The 22,840-nt window shown below is 42.3% G+C and overlaps 1 protein-coding gene across 1 annotated transcript in view; it reads right to left on the reverse strand.

Annotated features, from left to right (window-relative positions):
• Nucleotides 1-948: 948 nt before the first annotated feature.
• Nucleotides 949-22,840, reverse strand: part of LOC143805984 (galectin-4-like) — a 38,718-nt gene continuing 16,826 nt past the window's right edge. Inside the window, exons 5-9 of the mRNA XM_077285780.1 lie at nt 6,701-6,736; nt 6,397-6,426; nt 6,204-6,292; nt 2,997-3,162; nt 949-1,224 (exon numbers count right to left, since the gene is read on the reverse strand). Of these exons, the coding sequence (XP_077141895.1) occupies nt 1,078-1,224; nt 2,997-3,162; nt 6,204-6,292; nt 6,397-6,426; nt 6,701-6,736 (468 nt within the window). The 3' untranslated portion in view covers nt 949-1,077. The remainder of the gene's footprint in view (nt 1,225-2,996; nt 3,163-6,203; nt 6,293-6,396; nt 6,427-6,700; nt 6,737-22,840) is intronic.

Below are 22,840 nucleotides of genomic sequence, written 5' to 3' on the forward strand. Positions count from 1 at the left end.
ATATGCTGTCCCTCCCCCGAGGAGCAATGTAGAGATGAAGAGGTCAGGGAGAAAGGAGAGTATTAGAAGCCCTGACGTGCCAGGACAGCTGGACTGAGCCTTCAAAGAGGGATAGTCTCACTGAATCTGGGGCGGTTGAGAGCTATGAATTCTTCATTTTTGAATAATTGGATGTCTCATCAATTGGACCACAGCAATTATATATTTATAGGTAAGTGACATATGTTTATGGGGCAACAACGCCATTTAAAGAGAACTTGTCACTTGCCAAATATGTAATGTTTTTGCTTGGTATTAATGTCGCCGTTCTCCTGAATCCGGTGTTGTTGTTCTTTTGTTGCTGCTCTTCTCCGTTCCTGAGATATGGCCCCTTTTCCCTCTACATAAAGCTAGTGTTTTTAAGTGGGCGTGGTCCTGAAGAACACCCACATGGAGCAGCGTTAAGGACCACACCCACTTTGATAGGAGGACCAGATGTATATGCAGGGAAGAGAGGGCCATATCTCCGGAATAGAGAGGCTTATGAAGAAAAGAAAAACTAAGTCGGATTCAGGAGAACAACAGCATTTACATCAGGTAAAAAATGACATATGTGTGAAAAAGGATAGAAACCCTTTAAGAGCAATTTTGAACTTTTGCGATGTCTTCCCCCCCCATCCGTATTGCAGAAGTTCATAATCTCTATTGCAGTGAACCCATCATCAGATTTTGCAATACAAACCTCATATATAACTAAGCAGATCTCTTGGACTTGACATGGATATTCAAAGTAAGTACACCAGCCTCATAAGGTATAAGTGATCTATGTAATGTATGAACTTTATATTGAGGTCACAGATAACATTCATGACATGTGTTCATAAAATCAATCTTTTGGGGACAAAAAAAAAATATTACAAAGAAAACCATCTAAACACTTTTTTACCCCCACACAAAAAATAAGACTGCTTTTCATATGAAATATTTTATTGCATAGTAGTTTTAAAAAACTATACAAATTAGGTATCCATGCGATTGATAGAGCCAGAAGAATTGATTCAACATGTTATTTAGAGAAAAATTTTTACAGAACCATATTCAGATAAACACATAGATGATCTTGACGTCGCCTTCCACTTCCACCTTGTCCACTTGCTGCAGATTCCACAGGCGGTGAGCGTAGTTGAAGCTGTGACTTCCATTCACAAAGACTCTAAAATTCTGCTCTTCACTGCAGATTGAAATCTGGAAGAAATGAGACACGTGATGTGGATAGCAAAGATTTCTGGGGATTTTTTTTAGCAGGGGCGTACATAGAAATTATGGGGCCAAAGAAGCAGAAGTCCTAAATGGCCCCCCAGCCCACAAAAGAAAAATAATATTTAGCAGGGTCACAAAGTAATTTCATTCCTATTGAATCCCCTTAGTGTTCCCACACATTAAGATACCCCTTTCATGGCCCCAAAAAATATGTTGCCAACAAATGTGACCTCTAAACACAGTAAGATACCCCCACAGTGAATTCCTCTACAGTACCCTCCACACTATGATGACCTTCCAGTAACCCCGCAAAGTATGGTACCCCCAGATTGACCCCCAGCACAACACGATGTCCCCCATAGTCCCCCACACATTATGGTGGCCCTAACACAGCCTCTACACAATATCATGGTATGATGGCCCTCCATACAGTATAGTGTCCCCCACACAACCCTCCACACTGTATAATGGACTGCACATATTATAATGCCCCCATTAGCCCTCTAAACAGTATAATGGTTCCCCACATAGCCCTGCACACAGTATAATAGGCACTCCAAACAGTATAATGGCCCTACATAGCCCTCCAAATAGTATGATCCCCCCCAAAATAGTATGATGGGCCCAACATAGCACTCCAAATAGTTTGATGGCCCCACATACCAGTAACCATGCAAATAGTTTGATGCCCCATAAATAGTATGATGGGCCCAACATAGCACTCCAAATAATATGATGGCCCCACATAGCCCTCCAAATAGTTAGATGGCCCCACATAACCATGGAAATAGTTTGATGCCCCCCAAATAGTATGATAGTCCTAACATAGCCCTCAAAATAGTATGATGGCCCCACAAATAGCCATATAAATAGGTTGATGGCCATCCAAGTACCATGATGGCCCCAACATAGCGCTCCAAATAGTATGATGGCCCCAAAATATAGTATTATTGCCACCACAAAGTACTCATTGATTAATAAATTAAAAAATACTCGCTTCTCCACGTTCCCTAGAAGCTCCGGTCTCTGCAGCATGTGTTCTGCACTGCTCGGCACAGCAGTCATGATGTAATGATGTCATCGCTCCCGCCGCTCCGAGACATCAGACACACAGGGAGAATGATGGAGGACGGAGCATCAGCTGACAGCTCCCACCTCCATCATTGCTTTCTACTGTATCTGCACCCAGGGTGCAGAAGTGTGACAGAGGGAAAATTCTGGATGATGCAGATTCTGCTCTAAGGATCCTTGATGCCTTAAAGTTGTATTTTATCTGTCAATAATAAATTAGTATGCAGTAAGCTCTTGATCTCCCTCTAGTGGCCGCTGTAGGTGTCTTGTAGTTTATTATTTAAAGGATGTCTGTCACCCCAGAACTGTAAATTCAGCTACTGAAATATAGGGGACTTAGTCCCAATACAAATGATGCTAGCAATATGCCGTACATTTTAGTTTTGTAGAAAAATTCACTTTCAGTATATATGGAAATGAGGATACTTTGATTAGGTAGACCCCTTGGCATGGTGTAGCTATTGGCTCAGCTCACCATAACGTCCTCCGATTTGCATAACTTGCAGAAAAATAAAAAGGTTATGCCTCTGGGAAGAATGGGAGGAAAATAATTGAAGCACAAAAATGAAAAAATGGCCCCTGATGGAGTTCAGAGGTGCATCTCCGACCTGCAGTACAATCTTCACTGCTGAGTTATGGAAGCTTTGGTTTATTTCTACATCAGATTTAATTTTCCGGTTACTTACATTGAAGTATTCTCCTGATTTGAAGGGATTTGTCACCTGTTCGGTCTCTTCCTCTCCCCAGATCCCATTCGTAAAGCTGTTCCGGACCACGGTGTTCTTGTTAAGACGAGGATTCAGGTGAAGAGCGATGTCATTGTTGTAACTAGCTTTAAGATTAATAATGAAGCTGGAGAAAAATATTGTATGGGATAGTAGATTAGAATTATTGGTGAGCGCCAAATAAAAGAAAACACTACCCTACCCAGCCATGGAAAACTTTCTGAAACCTGCCCGGCTGGTCCTTTACGGGTTTGTCCTCTAAGCACCAAAAAGTCTTGAAGCACTATAATGGGTTTATTGAAATTACATGTTTCCCTTCCATGGTTTCATCATCGTCCAACTATCCAATATGTACAGTGCCTTGCGAAAGTATTCAGCCCCCTGGAACTTTTCAGCCTTTCCCCACATATCATAATAATAATAATAATAATAATAATAATATCATATCATGCTTCAAACATAAAGATACCAAATGTAAATTTTTGGTGAAGAATCAACAACAAGTGGAACACAATTGTGAAGTTGAACGAAATTTATTGGTTATTTTAAATTTTTGTGGAAATTCAAAAACTGAAAAGTGGGACGTGCAATATTATTCAGCCCCTTTACCTTAATACTTAGTTGCGTTACCTTTTGCTGCGATTACAGCTGCAAGTCGCTTGGGGTATGTCTGTATCAGTTTTGTACATCGAGAGACTGAAATTCTTGCCCATTCTTCCTTGGCAAACAGCTCGAGCTCAGTGAGGTTTGATGGAGATCGTTTGTGAACTGCACTTTTCAGCTCTTTCCACAGATTCTCGATTGGATTGAGGTCTGGACTTTGACTTGGCCATTCTAACACCTGGCTACGTTTATTTGTGAACCATTCCATTGTAGATTTTGCTTTATGTTTGGGATCATTGTCTTGTTGGAAGACAAATCTCCGTCCCAGTCTCAGGTCTTTTGCAGACTCCCAACAGGTTTTCTTCAAGAATGGTCCTGTATTTGGCTCAATCCATCTTCCCATCAATTTTAACCATCTTCCCTGTCCCTACTGAAGAAAAGCAGGCCCAAACCATGATGCTGCCACCACCATGTTTGACAGTGGGGATGGTGTGTTCAGGGTGATGAGCTGTGATGCCTTTACGCCAAACATATCGTTTGGCATTGTTGCCAAAAAGTTAAATTTTGGTTTCATCTGACCAGAGCACCTTCTTTCACATGGTTGTTGTGTCTCCCAGGTGGCTTGTTGCAAACTTTAAACAACACTTTTTATAGATGATATCTTTGAGAAATGGCTTTATTCTTGCCACTCTTCCATAAAGGCCGGATTTGTGCAGTGTACGACTGATTGTTGTCCTATGGACAGACTGTCCCACCTCAGCTGTAGATCTCTGCAGTTCATCCAGAGTGATCATGGGCCTCTTGGCTGCATCTCTGATCAGTCTTCTCCTTGTTTGAGATGAAAGTTTAGAGGGACGGCCGGGTCTCGGTAGATTTGCAGTGGTGTGATACTCCTTCCATTTCAATATGATCGCTTGCACAGTGCTCCTTGGGATGTTTAAAGTTTTGGAATGATTTTGTATCCAAATCCGGCTTTAAACTTCTCCACAACAGTATCACGGACCTGCCTGTTGTGTTCCTTGGTCTTCATGATGCTCTCTGTGCTTCAAACAGAACCCTGAGACTATCACAGAGCAGGTGCATTTATACGGAGACTTGATTACACACAGGTGGATTATATTTATCATCATTAGGCATTTAGGACAACATTGGATCATTCAGAGATCCACAATGAACTTCTGCAGTGAGTTTGCTACATTGAAAGTAAAGGGGCCGAATAATATTGCACGCCTCACACTTCAGTTTTTGAATTTCCACAAAAATTTAAAATAACCAATAAATTTAGTTCAACTTCACAATTGTGTTCCACTTGTTGATTCTTCACCAAAAATTTACATTTGGTATCTTTATGTTTGAAGCATGATATGTGGGAAAAGGTTGAAAAGTTCCAGGGGGCTGAATACTTTTGCAAGGCACTGTATCCTCTGATATCAAATGTCATGGCAATATGTCCCAAATTTCTAGGATAACTGATAAATTGCTGCTTGCTGGAAGGTCCAACTCCTGGGACCCTCACTGATCTAGATAATGGATGCCCACCTGTCTTGGCTCCAGGACCAGACTCTCTATCCTCCGGCTCTGTCCAGATCTCTATACTCCTACTGCACATCAGCTCTATACAAACTCATGGTAATGAGGGGTAAGCAAGGACATGGGACCCCCCACTCAATACAAACTCATGGCTGTGAGGGAGAGCAGAGGATATCGTACCTCCCTCTCTATACAAACTCACGGTGATAAGGAGGAACAGAGAACATAGGACCCTCTGTAACAGACAAACTCATGGTGGAGAGTGGAGAACAGAGGACATGAGACCTCCACTCCATACAAACTCATGGTAATGATTGAAGAACAGAGGACCACCACTCCATACAAACCAAACTCATGGTAATGAGGGCAGAAGAGACAACATGGCTCCCTCCGCTCCATACAAACTCATGGTTGTGAGGGAGAACAGAGGATATCATACCCCCTCTCTTAACAAACTCATGGTAATGAGGGCAGAAGAGATAACATGGGTTACTCCACTCCATACAGACTTATGGTAATGAGTGGAGAACGGAGGACATGGGACCCCCAGCTACATAGAAACTCATTCTAATAAAGGGGAACAGAGGCCATGGGAACCCAAGCTCCATACAAACTTATGGTAATGAGGGGAGAACAGAGGATATAGGACACCGGCTTCATACAAACTCATGTTGATAAGGGGAACAGATGACATGGACCCCTCCGCTCCATACAAACCCATGCTAATGAGTGGGAACAGAGGACATAGGACCCTTCGCTTCATATAAACTCATAGTGATAAGCGGGGAACAGAAGACATGGGACGTGCCGCTCCATACAAACTCATAATGATAAGTGGGAACAGAGGACATAGGAATGCTCCATAAAAAGTCATGGTAATGAGGGGACAACTGAGGACATGGGACCCCCGCTCCATACCATCTCATAATGATAAGGGTGAACAGAGGACATATGACCCTTCCCCATTCCATAAAAATTCCCGCTTACAGTACACTCATCTACTACAGAAGGTCTTTACAGGACTTTGCTCCTCACCTTTTAGCTCCTGATTTCACAACCCCCTTCACAACCACGCTGCGTTTTGGGATCATCCCACCTCTGATGTTTGCCGAAAATGGAACTAGCTGTAAATAACATGAAGATAATTTCAGTGTGGAGAATCCTACTGACCTCCTACAGTGAGGCGGACACGCGATAATCATGATGAAAGGAAGAAAAGGACACTTACTGCATTTACGTAAGCAGGTCCCAACATCGGCTGCATGAAGGTAAGAAGAGAAGGTGAGACTCAGGTAACCAGCTTTCTTCTATACAGTACTCCACTATGTACACGCTGGATTAGTATATTCATATACATGTATTGCATTCTTCCAGCTTCTAATAACAAATCCCCTAATAATTAACCCTAATTATAGGTTTCTTCATAAGGACAAACCTTTATTTATTTTTTTTGCTATTCATCCCTCCCATGGAACTAGGAGTTACTCATAACCCTGCTAATAAATACCACCGCTACTCCTAGTTATACTCACCAGGAGATCGCACTGTGCTCCTGACATCACTAGACCCTGTAATAGAAATAGATATAAGATAGTTAGTATACGATACAAACGAGTGAAGGCAGAGAAACATTCACTTGTCACACATGTCCCCTTTCGTAATGCAGAGTCACAACAAGTAGATCAGTACTTGAGGTCCAGCTGACGGAACCACAGGCAATCACCCACTGACACAGGGAGAAGCATTCAGCCATTAATAAGTATCTGTCGCTTGCCATAAATATATTTATTTTTATGTGGTAATGTATGGTAATGTGGCTGTTCTCCTCAATCTGACGTTATTCTTTTTTTCTTCCTGCTCCTCTCCGTTCCTGACATATGGCCGATAGTGATGAGCGAATATGCTCAGATAAGGTGTTATCCGAGCATGCTCGTGTGCTAACCAAGTGTCTTCAGCGTCGGAACCGGCGTCACCACCCGGCACACCTGAGCAAGCAGGGGGACCCACTCGCCATCGTGGACACGGGCACACTATGGGGCCCATGAGTCGGGTGGGGCCCAGTGCCAGTACTTCCTCCATCATGCTTTAAACTGTTCAAAATACTCACCTCTCCCTGTTCCTCTGCAGCTCCGGTCTCTTCTACGTCCCAGGCCAGAGGGCGCGATGACGTCAATGTGGTGCGTCCTCTGCACTGAACTCTGCAGAGTATCAGAAGACACTGAGGAGATCAGAGCTGCAGCCAGAAAGGAACGAGGAGAGATGAGTAATTTATTATTTATTTTTTTTATGTATGGAGCATTACATGGGACCCGTTATACTGTATGGAGCATTATATGGGGCCCATTCTGTATGGAGCATTATATGGGGTTCATTACACTGTGTGGAGGAATATATGGAGCTCATTATACTATACAGAGCAATATATGGGTTCCTTTATATTGTATGGAGCACTATGTGGTGTCCATAATACTGTATGGAGGACTATGAGGAGTCCATAATACTGTATCTAGGAATATGTGGTGTCCATAATACTATATGAAGGACTATGTGGTGTCCATAATACTGTATGAAGGACTATATGGTGTCCATAATACTGTATGGAGCACTATGTGGTGCCCGTAATAGTGTAAGGAGGACTATGTGGTGCCCATAATACTGTATGAAGGACTATGTGGTGCCCATAATACTGTATGAAGGACTATGTGGCGTCCATAATACTTTATGAAGGACCATATGGTGTCCATAATACTTTATGAAGGACTATGTGGTGCCCATAATACTGTATGGAGGACTATGTGGTGCCCATAATACGTTATGAAGGACTATGTGGTGTCCATAATACTTTATGAAGGACTATGTGGTGTCCATAATACTTTATGAAGGACTATGTGGTGCCCATAATACTGTATGGAGGACTATGTGGTGCCCATAAATACTGTACGAAGGACTATGTGGTGCCCATAATACTGTATGAAGGACTATGTGGTGTCCATAATACTTTATGAAGGACTATGTGGTGCCCATAATACTGTACGGAGGACTATGTGGTGCCCATAAATACTGTACGAAGGACTATGTGGTGCCCATAATACTGTATGAAGGACTATGTGGTGCCCATAATACTGTATGGAGGACTATGTGGTGCCCATAATACTGTATGAAGGACTATGTGGTGCCCATAATACTGTATGAAGGACTATGTGGTGTCCATAATACTTTATGAAGGACCATATGGTGTCCATAATACTTTATGAAGGACTATGTGGTGCCCATAATACTGTATGGAGGACTATGTGGTGCCCATAATACTTTATGAAGGACTATGTGGTGTCCATAATACTTTATGAAGGACTATGTGGTGTCCATAATACTTTATGAAGGACTATGTGGTGCCCATAATACTGTATGGAGGACTATGTGGTGCCCATAAATACTGTACGAAGGACTATGTGGTGCCCATAATACTGTATGAAGGACTATGTGGTGCCCATAATACTGTATGGAGGACTATGTGGTGCCCATAATACTGTATGAAGGACTATGTGGTGCCCATAATACTGTATGGAGGACTATGTGGTGCCCATAATACTGTATGAAGGACTATGTGGGGCCCATAATACTGTATGGAGGACTATGTGGTGCCCATAATACTGTATGAAGGACTATACTGACCGGTCTAAAATGATAAGTGTGCAGTAACTCTGTGAGTTGCGAGGATTCGCCGGTTTCTGAGCTATTGTAGAGTTTACAATAGATATCACTCATGTATGTATTTTTCTGACCCCTTATATCTTATGATTGGTTGAATACAGTTTTGTATTTTACTACTATTGGGATATTGATTGTTTCTTTTTCCTGTGTTTTGCTGGTTATTCAGCAATCCATTCCTGATAAATAAGTCCTATTTGGTGCATGTCATATTGTGCACTAGTTGCTATTATACCATGTAGTAAACGCGCGTCTCTTGTCTATTAATTATTTACAATAGATATCACTCATGTAATGTAAGAAGTGAAATCTTAGGTATTATACTATACCTATATTTCTCTGCCGTATCTGTGCATCATGAATCGTGGTATGTGTTAAAGGGGCCCACTGAGACTCTTTCACCCGGGGCCCACGAAAACCTGGTGCCAGTTCTGTTCGACCTGCTCGAAAAATATGATTGAGTCCCCTCGGCTGCATGTCTCGTAGCTGTTCGACAGCCGTAACACATGCAGGGATTGCCTGTTTGCTAGACAATCAATCCCTCCATGTGTTGTGTCTGTTGAACAGCCATGAGACATGCAGCCGAGAAGACTCGAACATATTTTTCGAGCACTCCGAAGATACTCGGTTAGCACCCAAGCATGCTCAGATAACACTTTATCTGAGACGCTCGCTCATCACTATTGGTCGTCTCTTCCCTGTATATAAATCTAGTCTTTTTATCCATCTGGGCGTGGTCATCAACTCTTCTCTGTTGACGTCTATTTGATGACAACGCCCACATATCCCATATCTCAGGAACGGAGAGGAGCAGGAAGAAAAGAAAAACATCATCCTGATTCAGGAAAACAGTGGCATTTACTCCCTGTGGAAAATAAATAAATAAATAAAAAATTATATATATATATATATATATATATATATATATATATATATATATATATATATATATACATAAGAGTTTTTGGCAAAGCCAGCTCACCGCTTTGAAGAAATAGGAATACATCCAATTATTTAATAGCCTTGCTCAAAACCGCTCAAAACCAAATTGCCTTATATTATTAATGTTAATCAACATGGAACTTTCAAATGAGGATTTGGTGAATACTGACAATTACACAGCTAGATTGCATAAATCAGCAGATATTTTTAATGAAGATAATGAAAACACAGCAGAAGGCGAAAATGATCTGAAAACTACTATAAGAAAGCTGGAATCTGCAAAGTATAAGGAGCTCCGGCTCTGGTGGGATCACAATGCACTTAGTAATTATGCAGATAAGAATATCCCCAGAGGCTTAAGAATAAAAAAAACCGAACAACTGCAAATTATGGAGAAGTGTTTAGACTAAAATGGGAAGAAATTTTAAGCAACTGTTCAATGGATCTCATCCGCCTGATTATTGAAGAGGAAGAAAAAGAACTAAACACCATTAAAACCACAATTAAATCCCTACCATATCAAACTAAATCCTTTCAAAACAATGAGGAATATAAAAAATTATAACAAAGAATGGATAAAAATGTAATTAAACTTGAAAACACAATAACTGAAACGAAGCGAAGAAAGTTTAACCCCTTTCTGTCATTGGACGTACTATTCCGTCCATGTGGGGTGGGCCCTACTTCCCAAGGACAGAATAGTACGTCCAGAGCGATCGGGTGTCAGCTGACTATCGCAGCTGACAACCGGCACTATGTGCCAGGAGCGGTCACAGACCGCCCGCGGCACATTAACCCCCGGCACACTGCGATCAAACATGATCGCAGTGTTCCGGCGGTATAGGGAAGCATCGCGCAGGGAGGGGGCTCCCTGCCTGCTTTCCTGAGACGATCAGTACAAGGCGATGTGCTCACCTTGTACCGTGCGTCTCCTCCCTGCAAGCCCCGGATCCAAAATGGCCGCGGGGCTGCATCCGGGTCCTGCAGGGAGGTGGCTTCACAGCGCCTGCTCAGAGCAGGCGCCGGGAAGCCTCCCTGCTGTGCATGTCAGATCGCCGATCTGACACAGTGCACAGCAAAGTGTCAGATCGGCGATCTGTCGCTTTACTGTGATCCCCCCCCCCCCCCCCTCCCCGGGGCAAAGTAAAATAAAAAAAATTACATGTGTAAAAAAAAAAAAAAAATCCTAAATAAATAATAAAAGAAAAATATTGCTCCAATAAATACATTCCTTTAGCTAAATAAAAAAAAAACAATAAAAGTACACATATTTAGTATCGCCGCGTCCGTAACGACCCGACCTATAAAACTGTCCCACTAGTTAACCCCTTCAGTGAACACCGTAAAAAAAAAAAAAAACGAGGCAAAAAACAATGCTCTATTATCATACAGCCGAACAAAAAGTGGAATAACACGCGATCAAAAAGACGGAAATAAATAACCATGGTACCGCTGAAAACGTCATCTTGTCCCGCAAAAAACGAGCTGCCATACAGCATCATCAGCAAAAAAATAAAAAAGTTATAGTCCTCAGAATAAAGCGATGCAAAAATAATTATTTTTTCTGTAAAATAGTTTTCATCGTATAAAAGCGCCAAAACATAAAAAAAATGATATAAATGAGGTATCGCTGTAATCGTACTGACCCGAAGAATAAAACTGCTTTATTCATTTTACCAAACACAGAACGGTATAAACGCCCCCCCAAAAAGAAATTCATGAATAGCTGGTTTTTGGTCATTCTGCCTCACAAAAATCGGAATAAAAAGCGATCAAAAAATGTCACGTGCCCGAAATTGTTACCAATAAAAACGTCAACTCGTCCCACAAAAAAACAAGACCTCACATAACTCTGTGGACCAAAATATGGAAAAATTATAGCACTCAAAATGTGGTAACGCAAAAAAATATTTTTTGCAATAAAAAGCGTCTTTCAGTGTGTGACGGCTGCCAATCAAAAATCCGCTAGAAAATGCGCTATAAATAGTAAATCAAAACCTCCTTCATCACCCCCTTAGTTACAAAAAAATTTAAAAATGTAAAAAATGTATTTCCATTTTCCCATTAGGGTTAGGGCTAGGGCGGCTAGGGTTAGGGATAGGGTTAGGGTTGGGGCTAGGGTTAGAGCTACAGTTAGGGTTAGGGTTGGGGCTTAAGTTAGGGTTGGGGCTAAAGTTAGGTTTGGGGCTAAAGTTAGGTTTGGGGCTAAAGTTAGGGTTAGGGTTTGGATTACATTTACGGTTGGGAATAGGGTTGGGATTAGAGTTAGAGGTGTGTCAGGGTTAGGGGTGTGGTTAGGGTTACAGTTGAGATTAGGTTTAGGGGTGTGTTTGGATTAGGGTTTCAGTTATAATTGGGGGGTTTCCACTGTTTAGGCACATCAGGGGCTCTCCAAACGCGACATTGTGTCCGATCTCAATTCCAGCCAATTCTGCGTTGAAAAAGTAAAACAGTGCTCCTTCCCTTCCGAGCTCTCCCGTGCGCACAAACAGGGGTTTACCCCAATATATGGGGTATCAGCGTACTCAGGACACATTGGACAACAACTTTTGGGGTCCAATTTCTCCTGTTACCCTTGGGAAAATACAAAACTGGGTCTAAAAAATAATTTTTGTGTAAAAAAAATATTTTTTATTTTCATGGCTCTGCGTTATAAACTGTAGTGAAACACTTGGGGGTTCAAAGTTCTCACAACACATCTAGATAAGTTCCTTGGGGGCTCTAGTTTCCAATATGGGGTCACTTATGGGGGGTTTCTTCTGTTTAGTTACATCAGGGGCTCTGCAAATGCAACGTGACCCCTGCAGACTAAACCATCTAAGTCTGCATTCCAAATGGCGCTCCTTCCCTTCCGAGCTCTGCCATGTGCCCAAACGGTGGTTCCCCCCACGTATTGAGTATCAGCATACTCAGGACAAATTGGACAACAACTTTTGGGGTTCAATTTACACTGTTTCCCTTGGAAAAATACAAAACTGGGGGCTAAAAAATAATTTTTGTGGAAAAAATTTATTTTCACGGCTCTGCATTATAAACTTCTGTGAAGCACTTGGTGGGTCAAAGTGCTCACCACACAGCTAGATAAGTTCCTTAGGGGGTCTACTTTCCAAAATGGTGTCACTTGTGGGGGGTTTCAATGTTTAGGCACATCAGGGGCTCTCCAAACACAACATGGCGTCCCATCTCAATTCCAGTCAATTTTGCATTGAAAAGTCAAACGGCGCTCCTTCCCTTCCAAGCTCTCCCTTGCGCCCAAACAGTGGTTTACCCCCACATATGGGGCATCAGCGTACTCAGGACAAATTGTACAACAACTTTTGGTGTCCATTTTCTCCTATTACCCTTGGTAAAATAAAACAAATTGGAGCTGAAGTAAAAATTTTTGTGTAAAAAAGTTAAATGTTCATTTTTATTTAAACATTCCAAAAATTCTTGTGAAACACCTGAAGGGTTAATAAACTTCTTGAATGTGGTTTTGAGCACCTTGAGGGGTGCAGTTTTTAGAATGGTGTCACACTTGGGTATTTTCTATCATATAGACCCCTCAAAATGACTTCAAATGAGATGTGGTCCGTAAAAAAAAATGGTGTTGTAAAAACGAGAAATTGCTGGTCAACTTTTAACCCTATAACTCCCTAACAAAAAAACTGTTGGTTCCAAAATTGTGCTGATGTAAAGTAGACATGTGGGAAATGTTACTTATTAAGCACCGTATTTTGTGTGACATATCTCTGTGATTTAATGGTATAAAAATTCAAAGTTGGAAAATTGCGAAATTTTCAAAATTCTCGCCAAATTTCCGTTTTTTTCACAAATAAACGCAGGTACTATCAAATAAATTTTACCACTATCATGAAGTACAATGTGTCATGAGAAAACAAAGTCAGAATCACCAGGATCCGTTGAAGCGTTCCAGAGTTATAACCTCATAAAGGGACAGTGGTCAGAATTGTAAAAATTGGCCCGGTCATTAACGTGCAAACCACCCCTGGGGGTAAAGGGGTTAAAAGGGATTTGGAAGACTATAAAAACAACAGGGTTTATGAGTAGAACAAAACCCCTCGTCCCATTCTTAGAAAGCTGAGAAAGAGTAAAAACAATAAGAAATATCTTTTTTCTGCTCAACCAAAAGTAACGTTCTCTACTTCGGAGCAATCATCAGTGAATTCGTCAGATGAAGCTTCAGACACCTCAATGAGCTAACATGTAATCCTAATGCCAAACCTAATGTGAACAATGGAGATGTGGTCACAATAAGATCAAAAAACGGAGGAAAAGAGGGGGCGCAAGCATCGAAGGAGGGGGCTACCAGACACGGGGAAAAACCGGAAACGGTAAATATCCCAATTTGGAACCTATTCAGCTATGTGCTTTCCCAAGCCCAGATATCCCTGTTATCAAAGGGTTTGGGCTTCTCCCCTACTAAAGATTTCGATGTGTACCAAACCATTATGGATATTAACAGGTTTGCACGGAACTTAACTTTAAAATGCCACTATATTAAAGATAACAGCATTCTGGAAACTGCTGAGACTAAGGCTGCCGTCACACTAGCAGTATTTGGTCAGTATTTTACATCAGTATTTGTAAGCCAAAACCAGGAGTGGAACAATTAGAGGAAAAGTATAATAGAAACATCTGCACCACTTCTGCATTTATCACCCACTCCTGGTTTTGGCTTACGAATACTGATGTAAAATACTGACCAAATACTGATGATGTGTGACGGCAGCCTTATAAGTCGAATATGGAAATTTCCTTAGAAGAAAATGAATTACTGATGTTTGAAGAACAGAGGACATTAAAAGATTTATATGACTTGGATACGACTGATAAAAAACCTGGGGATCAGTCGGTTAAGTTCCTAACATGTAATACGGATTATTATCCGTTGAAGTGAAGACCAGCAATCCTGGATAAATGCCAAGAGGTTGTTGAATTGGAACTGATTGAATTGAGTAAAAATACAGCAAAAAAAATCCAAGGGCAATTTCAGTAGAAAAGAAAAAATAGCGTTAGATCAATTAGCACAAAATAAAGATCTTCTAATTAAGAATGTGGACAAAGGTGGGGCGATTGTGGTGATTAATGCTGGACTGTATAAAATCCTAAACCTTAGAGATCTAGAGAATCCGGATGTTTATTTAGAACTAAAAGAAAATCCTACTGTGAGATTTAACGGTGAACTTCTAAATTTACTCCAGGAAGGTGTAACAACTGGAGCTTTGAACGAAAAAATAACAAATATTGCTATTTGGACCACCCTGTCATTGCAGTATACCATTCCCTTCCAAAAATTCATAAAAATATATTTCCACCTCCTATGAGGCCCATAGTGGCGGGGATTGGTGCACTGGGTGAAAGGCTGGGCGAGTGGTTGGATGCACATCTCCAGCCACTTGTTTCTTTGGATCGGTGCACTGGGTGAAAGGCTGGGCGAGTGGTTGGATGCACATCTCCAGCCACTTGTTTCTTTGGATCGGTGCACTGGGTGAAAGGCTGGGCGAGTGGTTGGATGCACATCTCCAGCCACTTGTTTCTTTGGATCGTTGCACTGGGTGAAAGGCTGGGCGAGTGGTTGGATGCACATCTCCAGCCACTTGTTTCTTTGGATCGGTGCACTGGGTGAAAGGCTGGGCGAGTGGTTGGATGCACATCTCCAGCCACTAGTTTCTTTGGATTGGTGCACTGGGTGAAAGGCTGGGCGAGTGGTTGGATGCACATCTCCAGCCACTTGTTTCTTTGGATCGTTGCACTGGGTGAAAGGCTGGGCGAGTGGTTGGATGCACATCTCCAGCCACTAGTTTCTTTGGATTGGTGCACTGGGTGAAAGGCTGGGCGAGTGGTTGGATGCACATCTCCAGCCACTAGTTTCTTTGGATTGGTGCACTGGGTGAAAGGCTGGGCGAGTGGTTGGATGCACATCTCCAGCCACTAGTTTCTTTGGATTGGTGCACTGGGTGAAAGGCTGGGCGAGTGGTTGGATGCACATCTCCAGCCACTTGTTTCTTTGGATCGGTGCACTGGGTGAAAGGCTGGGCGAGTGGTTGGATGCACATCTCCAGCCACTAGTTTCTTTGGATCGGTGCACTGGGTGAAAGGCTGGGCGAGTGGTTGGATGCACATCTCCAGCCACTAGTTTCTTTGGATCGGTGCACTGGGTGAAAGGCTGGGCGAGTGGTTGGATGCACATCTCCAGCCACTTGTCTCTTTGACTCCTAGCCATATACGTGACACGAAGGCAGTGGTTACCATGATGCATGCTTTTAAGTGGGAGGCTGGTATCACATGGTTTTCATGTGATGTAATTAGTCTGTATCCCTCTACTCCCCCAAATGTTTATCCTTCTATCTCAGGAAATAGAGCAGCTATTCAGAGGTTTTATGTGATTTTTTACTTGAAGCAACTAAATTCCTCTTGAGTCATAATTATTGCATGTTTGACAATAGGTATTTTTTGCAGACTAGTGGTGTAAGTATGGGGGCAAAATTCTCCCCTTCACTCGCTAATATTGTAATGGCAACCTGGGAAGAGAATTTTATCTCTATATCTTCGAATCCATTCAGAGATAATCTGGGGTGGATGGGAAGATATATTGATGATCTGGTCTTTGTGCTGAAAAATATGGAGGATGATGCCCAATCTTTTTGCGAATATTTAAACAACAATGATTATAATCTCCAATTTACTGGTTTTCCTGAGAAGTCACAGATTGATTTTTTTAGATGAAACGTTTGTTGCTAGTATTGAGGAGAACAGGGTATTGGTACTCCCTTACCGAAAATCAACTGCTTCAAACAGTATACTGGCAGCTACATCTTGCCACCCCCAACATGTTACTAAAACCTACCTGTGGGGGAACTCATCAGGACTAAACGCAATAGTTATCATGGTTCTATAGTATAAGTGAAAGTAAAAAAGTTTGCAGCAGATTACAAAACCCTAAATGGTGTTTGGAAAGAGCCCATTGGATTGTCTTTCCAAAAAACCTTTTGTCTCCCAGCTTATTTGTGGATGTAGAACGAGATCAAAGGAAAAACTGGCTTAGTGCTGTTGGTTTCCACAAATGTGGAGCTAACGTGTGCAAATGTTGCCAGTATGCTACAAAGGATAAAAAATTTGCCTCTTTTACAAACAAAAAAGAGTTTCCAATGCGCAGTTTTATAAATTGCAATACGGACAATGTTATTTATCTAATTCAGTGCAATATTGGTCAACTTCAATATGTGGGTTGTACCATGGACCCTCTGAAAAAACCGCATCCGTAAACATTTGTCCAATGCGGTTAATTTGCCTCCAGCAGGTTTCTCTGCAGTTTCACAACATTTCGCCAACAAACGTAATGGGGATCTAAAATCTTTTTCCTTCAAAGGAATAGAGAAAGTGTCTAAGCCCGTTGGGGCAACTTACACGAAAAAATCCTGGCAAGGGAAAGTAAGTGGAATTTTTTTTTTTACTGGAATCTAGAGTGCCGTGTGGTTTTAATAGCCGCGTGGACTTGATAATGCAATATTAAATATAAATTGAGATGTTATAATAGGAGCTCTATAATCACAGTAATTTATTTAGTATGAAATAATTCCACTGTTAACCATTTTTTGGGGCTGCGAATATCTGAATATTTAATATGTTTTTTTTGTATCCTATAGATATGGTTGATTTTCATTTGTATTTAATGTGGATTTTAATCATTCGGTTTTTTCATGTTGTTGAAATCCTTGGGGAAGGATCAATACCGCAAGGGGTTACTGTTGGCTATGGGGTTAACCGGGTTAAATGAAATCTATTGGAATGCTCTACACACTCCTGTGACACCCAGTAACTCATATGGGCCTTTTTTTTCCTTCCCTATACTACATATGTGATCTTGATTCAGTACTCATTTGGACCTGGAGGGAGACACATGTGGTGTCGAAACATGTTGTCCATAATGAATTGAATGTATGCAATATTGTTACTGAAGAAATCTGGAACTTTTTAATGGATAAATAAAAGGTATATTTTACTCTACCATTGGACTGATCGCTGGAGAAACAAAAAGTTTTTTCTATATATATATCTATATCTACTATATAATCGTCTAAGGGTATGTGTCCACGTTCAGGAAACGCTGTGTTTTTGACGTAGCGCAGAGCCGCAGCATCAAAAACGCAGCGTCCAGATGTTACAGCATAGTGGAGGGGATTTTATGAAATCCCGTCTCCACTATGCATTAAAAAACGCATGCGGAATTCCCGCAAAAACGCACATGCGGTGCGTTTTTTAAGAACGCAGCATGTCCTTACATAAAAAACGCAAGGACAGCGCAGGTGACCTGCCAGTGACCTCAGGTGCAGATTTGGTCAGGATTTTACTTGCATAAAATCCTGACCAAATCCTGAAACAATCCTGAACGTGGACACATACCCTAAGGCCGGCGTCACACTTGGCGTAAGACAATACGCCACGTATTATACGTCCGTACTACGGCCGTAATACGGAGAAATGTTCCCAAAATATTGATCCGTAGTCAGGGTGTGTCAGTGTATTTTGCGCATGGCATCCTCCGTATGTAATCCGTATGGCATCCGTACTGCGAGATTTTCGCGCAGGCTTGCAAAACCGACATCTCATGGATTTATGTGCTCAAATGTTAGGGAAAACATATATACAGTATATATATATATATATATATATATATATATATATATATATATGTCATTGAGACACATATATATATATATTCTGTATTTAGATTTCATTCAGCGCGATATCTGTGATAAGCCGGTAATTCAATTGCCGGCTTTTCATTTCTCCTGCCTAAACCCGACAGGATATGAGACATGGTTTACATACAGTAAACCATCTCATATCCCCTTTTTTTTTGCATATTCCACACTACTAATGTTAGTAGTGTGTATGTGCAAAATTTGGGCGCTGTAGCTGCTAAAATAAAAGGTTAAATGGCGGAAAAAATTGGCGTGGCCTCCCGCGCAATTTTCTCCGCCAGAATGGTAAAGCCAGTGACTGAGGGCAGATATTAATAGCCAGGAGAGGGTCCATGGTTATTGGCCCCCCCGTGGCTACAAACATCTGCCCCCAGCCACCCCAGAAAAGGCACATCTGGAAGATGCGCCTATTCTGGCACTTGGCCACTCTCTTCCCACTCCCTGTAGCGGTGGGATATGGGGTAATGAAGGGTTAATGCCACCTTGCTATTGTAAGGTGACATTAAGCCAGATTAATAATGGAGAGGCATCAATTATGACACCTATCCATTATTAATCCGCCATTTAACCCTTTATTTTAGCAGCTACAGCGCTGAAATTTTGCACATACACACTACTAACATTAGTAGTGTGGAATATGCAAAAAAAAAGGGGATATGAGATGGTTTACTGTATGTAAACCATGTCTCATATCCTGTCGGGTTTGTGAAGGAGAAATGAAAAGCCGGCAATTGAATTACCGACTTTTCACTAACACCGCTGCGTATTTCTCGCAATGCACACTGCTGGTCCGTGTGGAATCCGTATTTTTCTCGCCCACATAGACTTTCATTGGCGAATTTTTTGCGCAATACGCTGACAAACGCAGCATGCTGCGATTTTGTACGGCCGTAGAAAGCCGTATAATACTGAACCGTAATATACGGCTAATAGGAGCAGCCCCATTGAGAATAATTGTGCCGTTAATTTTGCGAGTTTTACGGACGTAATTTCTGCGCTCTTACGTCCGTAAAACTCGCCAGTGTGACGCCGGCCTAAGGGTCACTTCCGTCTTTCTATTTGTCCTTCTGTCTGTCTGTCACGGAAATCCCAAGTCGCTGATTGGTCGCGGCAAAACAGCCACAACCAATCAGCGACGGGCACAGTCTGGCGGCAAAATGGCCGCTCCTTACTCCCCGCAGTCAGTACCCGCTCCATACTCCCCTCCAGTCATCGCTCACACAGGGTTATTGGCAGCGTTAGCAGACAGCATTATGCCGCAGTGTAACGCACTCCGTTAACGCTGCTATTAACCCTGTGTGACCAACTTTTTACTATTGATGCTGACTATGCAGCATCAATAGTAAAAAGATCTAATGTTAAAAATAATAGACAAAATAAATAATAGTTATATACTCACCGTTCGTCGGCCCCTCGGATCCAGAACAGGCCTTTCCCACTCCTCGCGATGCTCCGGTGACCGCTCCATGCATTGCGATCTCACGAGATGATGACGTAGCGGTCTCGCGAGACCGCTACGTCATCATCTCACGAGACCGCAATGCACTCTTGGGACTGGAGCGCGCGAGGAACATCGGTAAACGCTTCGCCTGGATCCGGGAGCCAACGGAAGGTGAGTATATTACTATTTTTTATTTTAATTCTTTTTTTTTAACAGGGATATGATGCCCACATTGCTATATACTATGTGGGCTGTGCAATATACTACGTGGGCTGTGCAATATACTACGTGGCTGTGTTATACACTACATGGGCTGTTACATACTACGTGGGCTGTGCTATATACTACGTGGCTGTGTTATACACTACATGGGCTGTTATATACTACGTGGGCTGTGCTATATACTAAGTGGGCTGTACTATATACTACGTGGCTGTGTTATACACTACATGGGCTGTTATACACTACGTGGACTGTGCTATATACTACGTGGACTGTGCTATATACTACGTGGGCTGTGTTATACACTACGTGGGCTGTGTTATACACTACGTGAGCTGTGTTATACACTACATGGGCTGTATTATATACTGCGTGCGTGGGCTGTTATATACTACGTGAGCTGTGTTATATGCTGCATGGGCTGTTATAAACTACGTGGCTGTGTTATATGCTATGTGGGCTGTTATTTACTTCATGGGCTGTGCTATATACTCCTTGGGCTGTGTTATATACTACGTGGTTGTGCTATATACTCCGTGGGCTGTGCTATATACTCCATGGGCTGTGCTATATACTATGTGGCTATGTTATATACTATGTAGCTGTGCTATATACTACGTGGCTGTGCTATATACTACGTGGCTGTGCTATTTACTACATGGGCTGTTATATACTACGTGGCTGTGCGATATACTATGTGGCCGGCCACGAACAATCAGCGACAGGCACAGCCCGGCCGCGAATTGGAGCGGGATATGAACCACGCTTCGCTAATTGGTCGCGGTTGGCCGAATCCTGTGTATTCAATGTATTATTCTAAAATCTTCATAAATAAACTACTTACATATTCTAGAATACCCAATGCGTTCGAATCGGGCTAATATCTAGTATATATAATCGTCTAAGGTGCACTTCCGTCTGTCTGTCTGTTTGTCTGTCTGTTCTTGTCCCAAAAAGGGAACGTACTACCCGGTTCTGTGTGGACTACAGGAAATTAAATGTATTGACTACATGTGAGGTCTACCCCATGACGAGGATAGACGAGCTGTTAGAGCAGTTAGCTAAGGCATCGTACCTCACCATCATGGACCTAAGTAGGGGATACTGGCAGATACCCCTGGCCAGAGAAGCTCAGGAGAGGTCTGCCTTTATAACGCCATTCGGCTGTTTGAGTTTCTGGTGATGCCCTTTGGTATGAAGAATGCCCCTGCGACCTTCCAGAGGTTGGTCAATCACTTATTGGAAGTATGTGATGGCTTATCTTGATGATATAGCCATTTTTAGTGATTCTTGGGAGGAACACCTAGTACATCTTTCTCAGGTGTTACAAAGGCTTACAACTGCAGGTCTTACTGTTAAGCCAGGGAAGTGTCAGGTAGCCATGCGGGTGGGGAGAGGACTGCTAAAGCCTGAGCCAGGGAAGGTAGAAGCCATTACAGCCTAGGCCACCCCACGAACCAAGAAGCAGGTACCGTCCTTCCTGGGTACGGCTGGCTACTATAGGAGGTTTGTACCAAACTACAGTGCTCTGGCCAAACCTTTAACTGATCTGACCAGGAAGAAACTTCCCAAAATTGTCTCCTGGAGTCCTCAGTGTGAGGAATCATTTTCTGCCCTAAAGTCGGCATTGGTTAGTTCACCCGTCCTGCAGGCCCCAGATTTCACTCGCTGGTTTGTAGTGCAGACAGATGCCAGCACTATGGGCTAGGTGCGGTTCTCAGCCAGGTGAACCAACAAGGAGAGGAGTACCCAATTCTTTACCTAAGCAGGAAACTCCTGCCCAGAGAAGTGGCTTATGCCACCATTGAAAAAGAATGTTTGGCAATTGTGCGGGCTCTGCAGAAGCTGCTACCATACCTCTATGGGCGCAACTTCACAGTGATCACAGATCATAACCCATTGAGTTGGCTCAACAGAGTAGTTGGAAACAACGGGAAATTGCTTAGATGGAGTTTGATACTACAGCAATATGATTTTACAATTCAGCATAAGAAGGGAGTCGATCATGGCAATGCTGATGGCCCATCTCGCCAAGGTGGGCAGAACCAGATATGTACTCGGGAGCTGACCTGTAAGTCAACCCCCATGCACGTTCATAAGGAGGCAGGTGTGGTGAATATATGTGTATATATATATATATATATATATATATATATGTAATGTGTGTAGTGACATATTTCTAGGGTTATATGTGTAACTAGCAGTAGTTGAACACCTGTCCTGAAGGCTGCAGGTTCTCACCCAGGTGTTAATATGTAGTTCCCTGAGACAAGTAGACCTCTGTCTCCAAATCTTACCAGGGGGTCTAGCTAGGACCAAGAACAAAGGTAACATTTGACACCTCCTAGCTCTTGAAGGGGAGATGTTAATTGCAGCCTGTTGGTATCTATCTGTGAGAACTTTTACACAGGGTGTCTCAAGAGAAAAATAATATATTCATTAATAGCGCGGCCGTGGTCCAATCAAAGGCCAGCAGTTATGATATTAACCTGAGGGGCTGGTCTAGAAACCTGACCTCCAGACCAAGCTATAATTAGGGCTGTATACAGAGAATAAGTGTTCACATAATGGGGGCAGCCGAGCTGGTGTGATCCAATCTACATTTATCCTACCCTCAGGGAGCAGAAAGCAGACTACCAAGTTAAATGATT

This window comes from Ranitomeya variabilis, chromosome 2 (assembly GCF_051348905.1).
Source record: "Ranitomeya variabilis isolate aRanVar5 chromosome 2, aRanVar5.hap1, whole genome shotgun sequence".
In the NCBI taxonomy this organism is placed as follows: Eukaryota; Metazoa; Chordata; class Amphibia; order Anura; family Dendrobatidae; genus Ranitomeya; species Ranitomeya variabilis.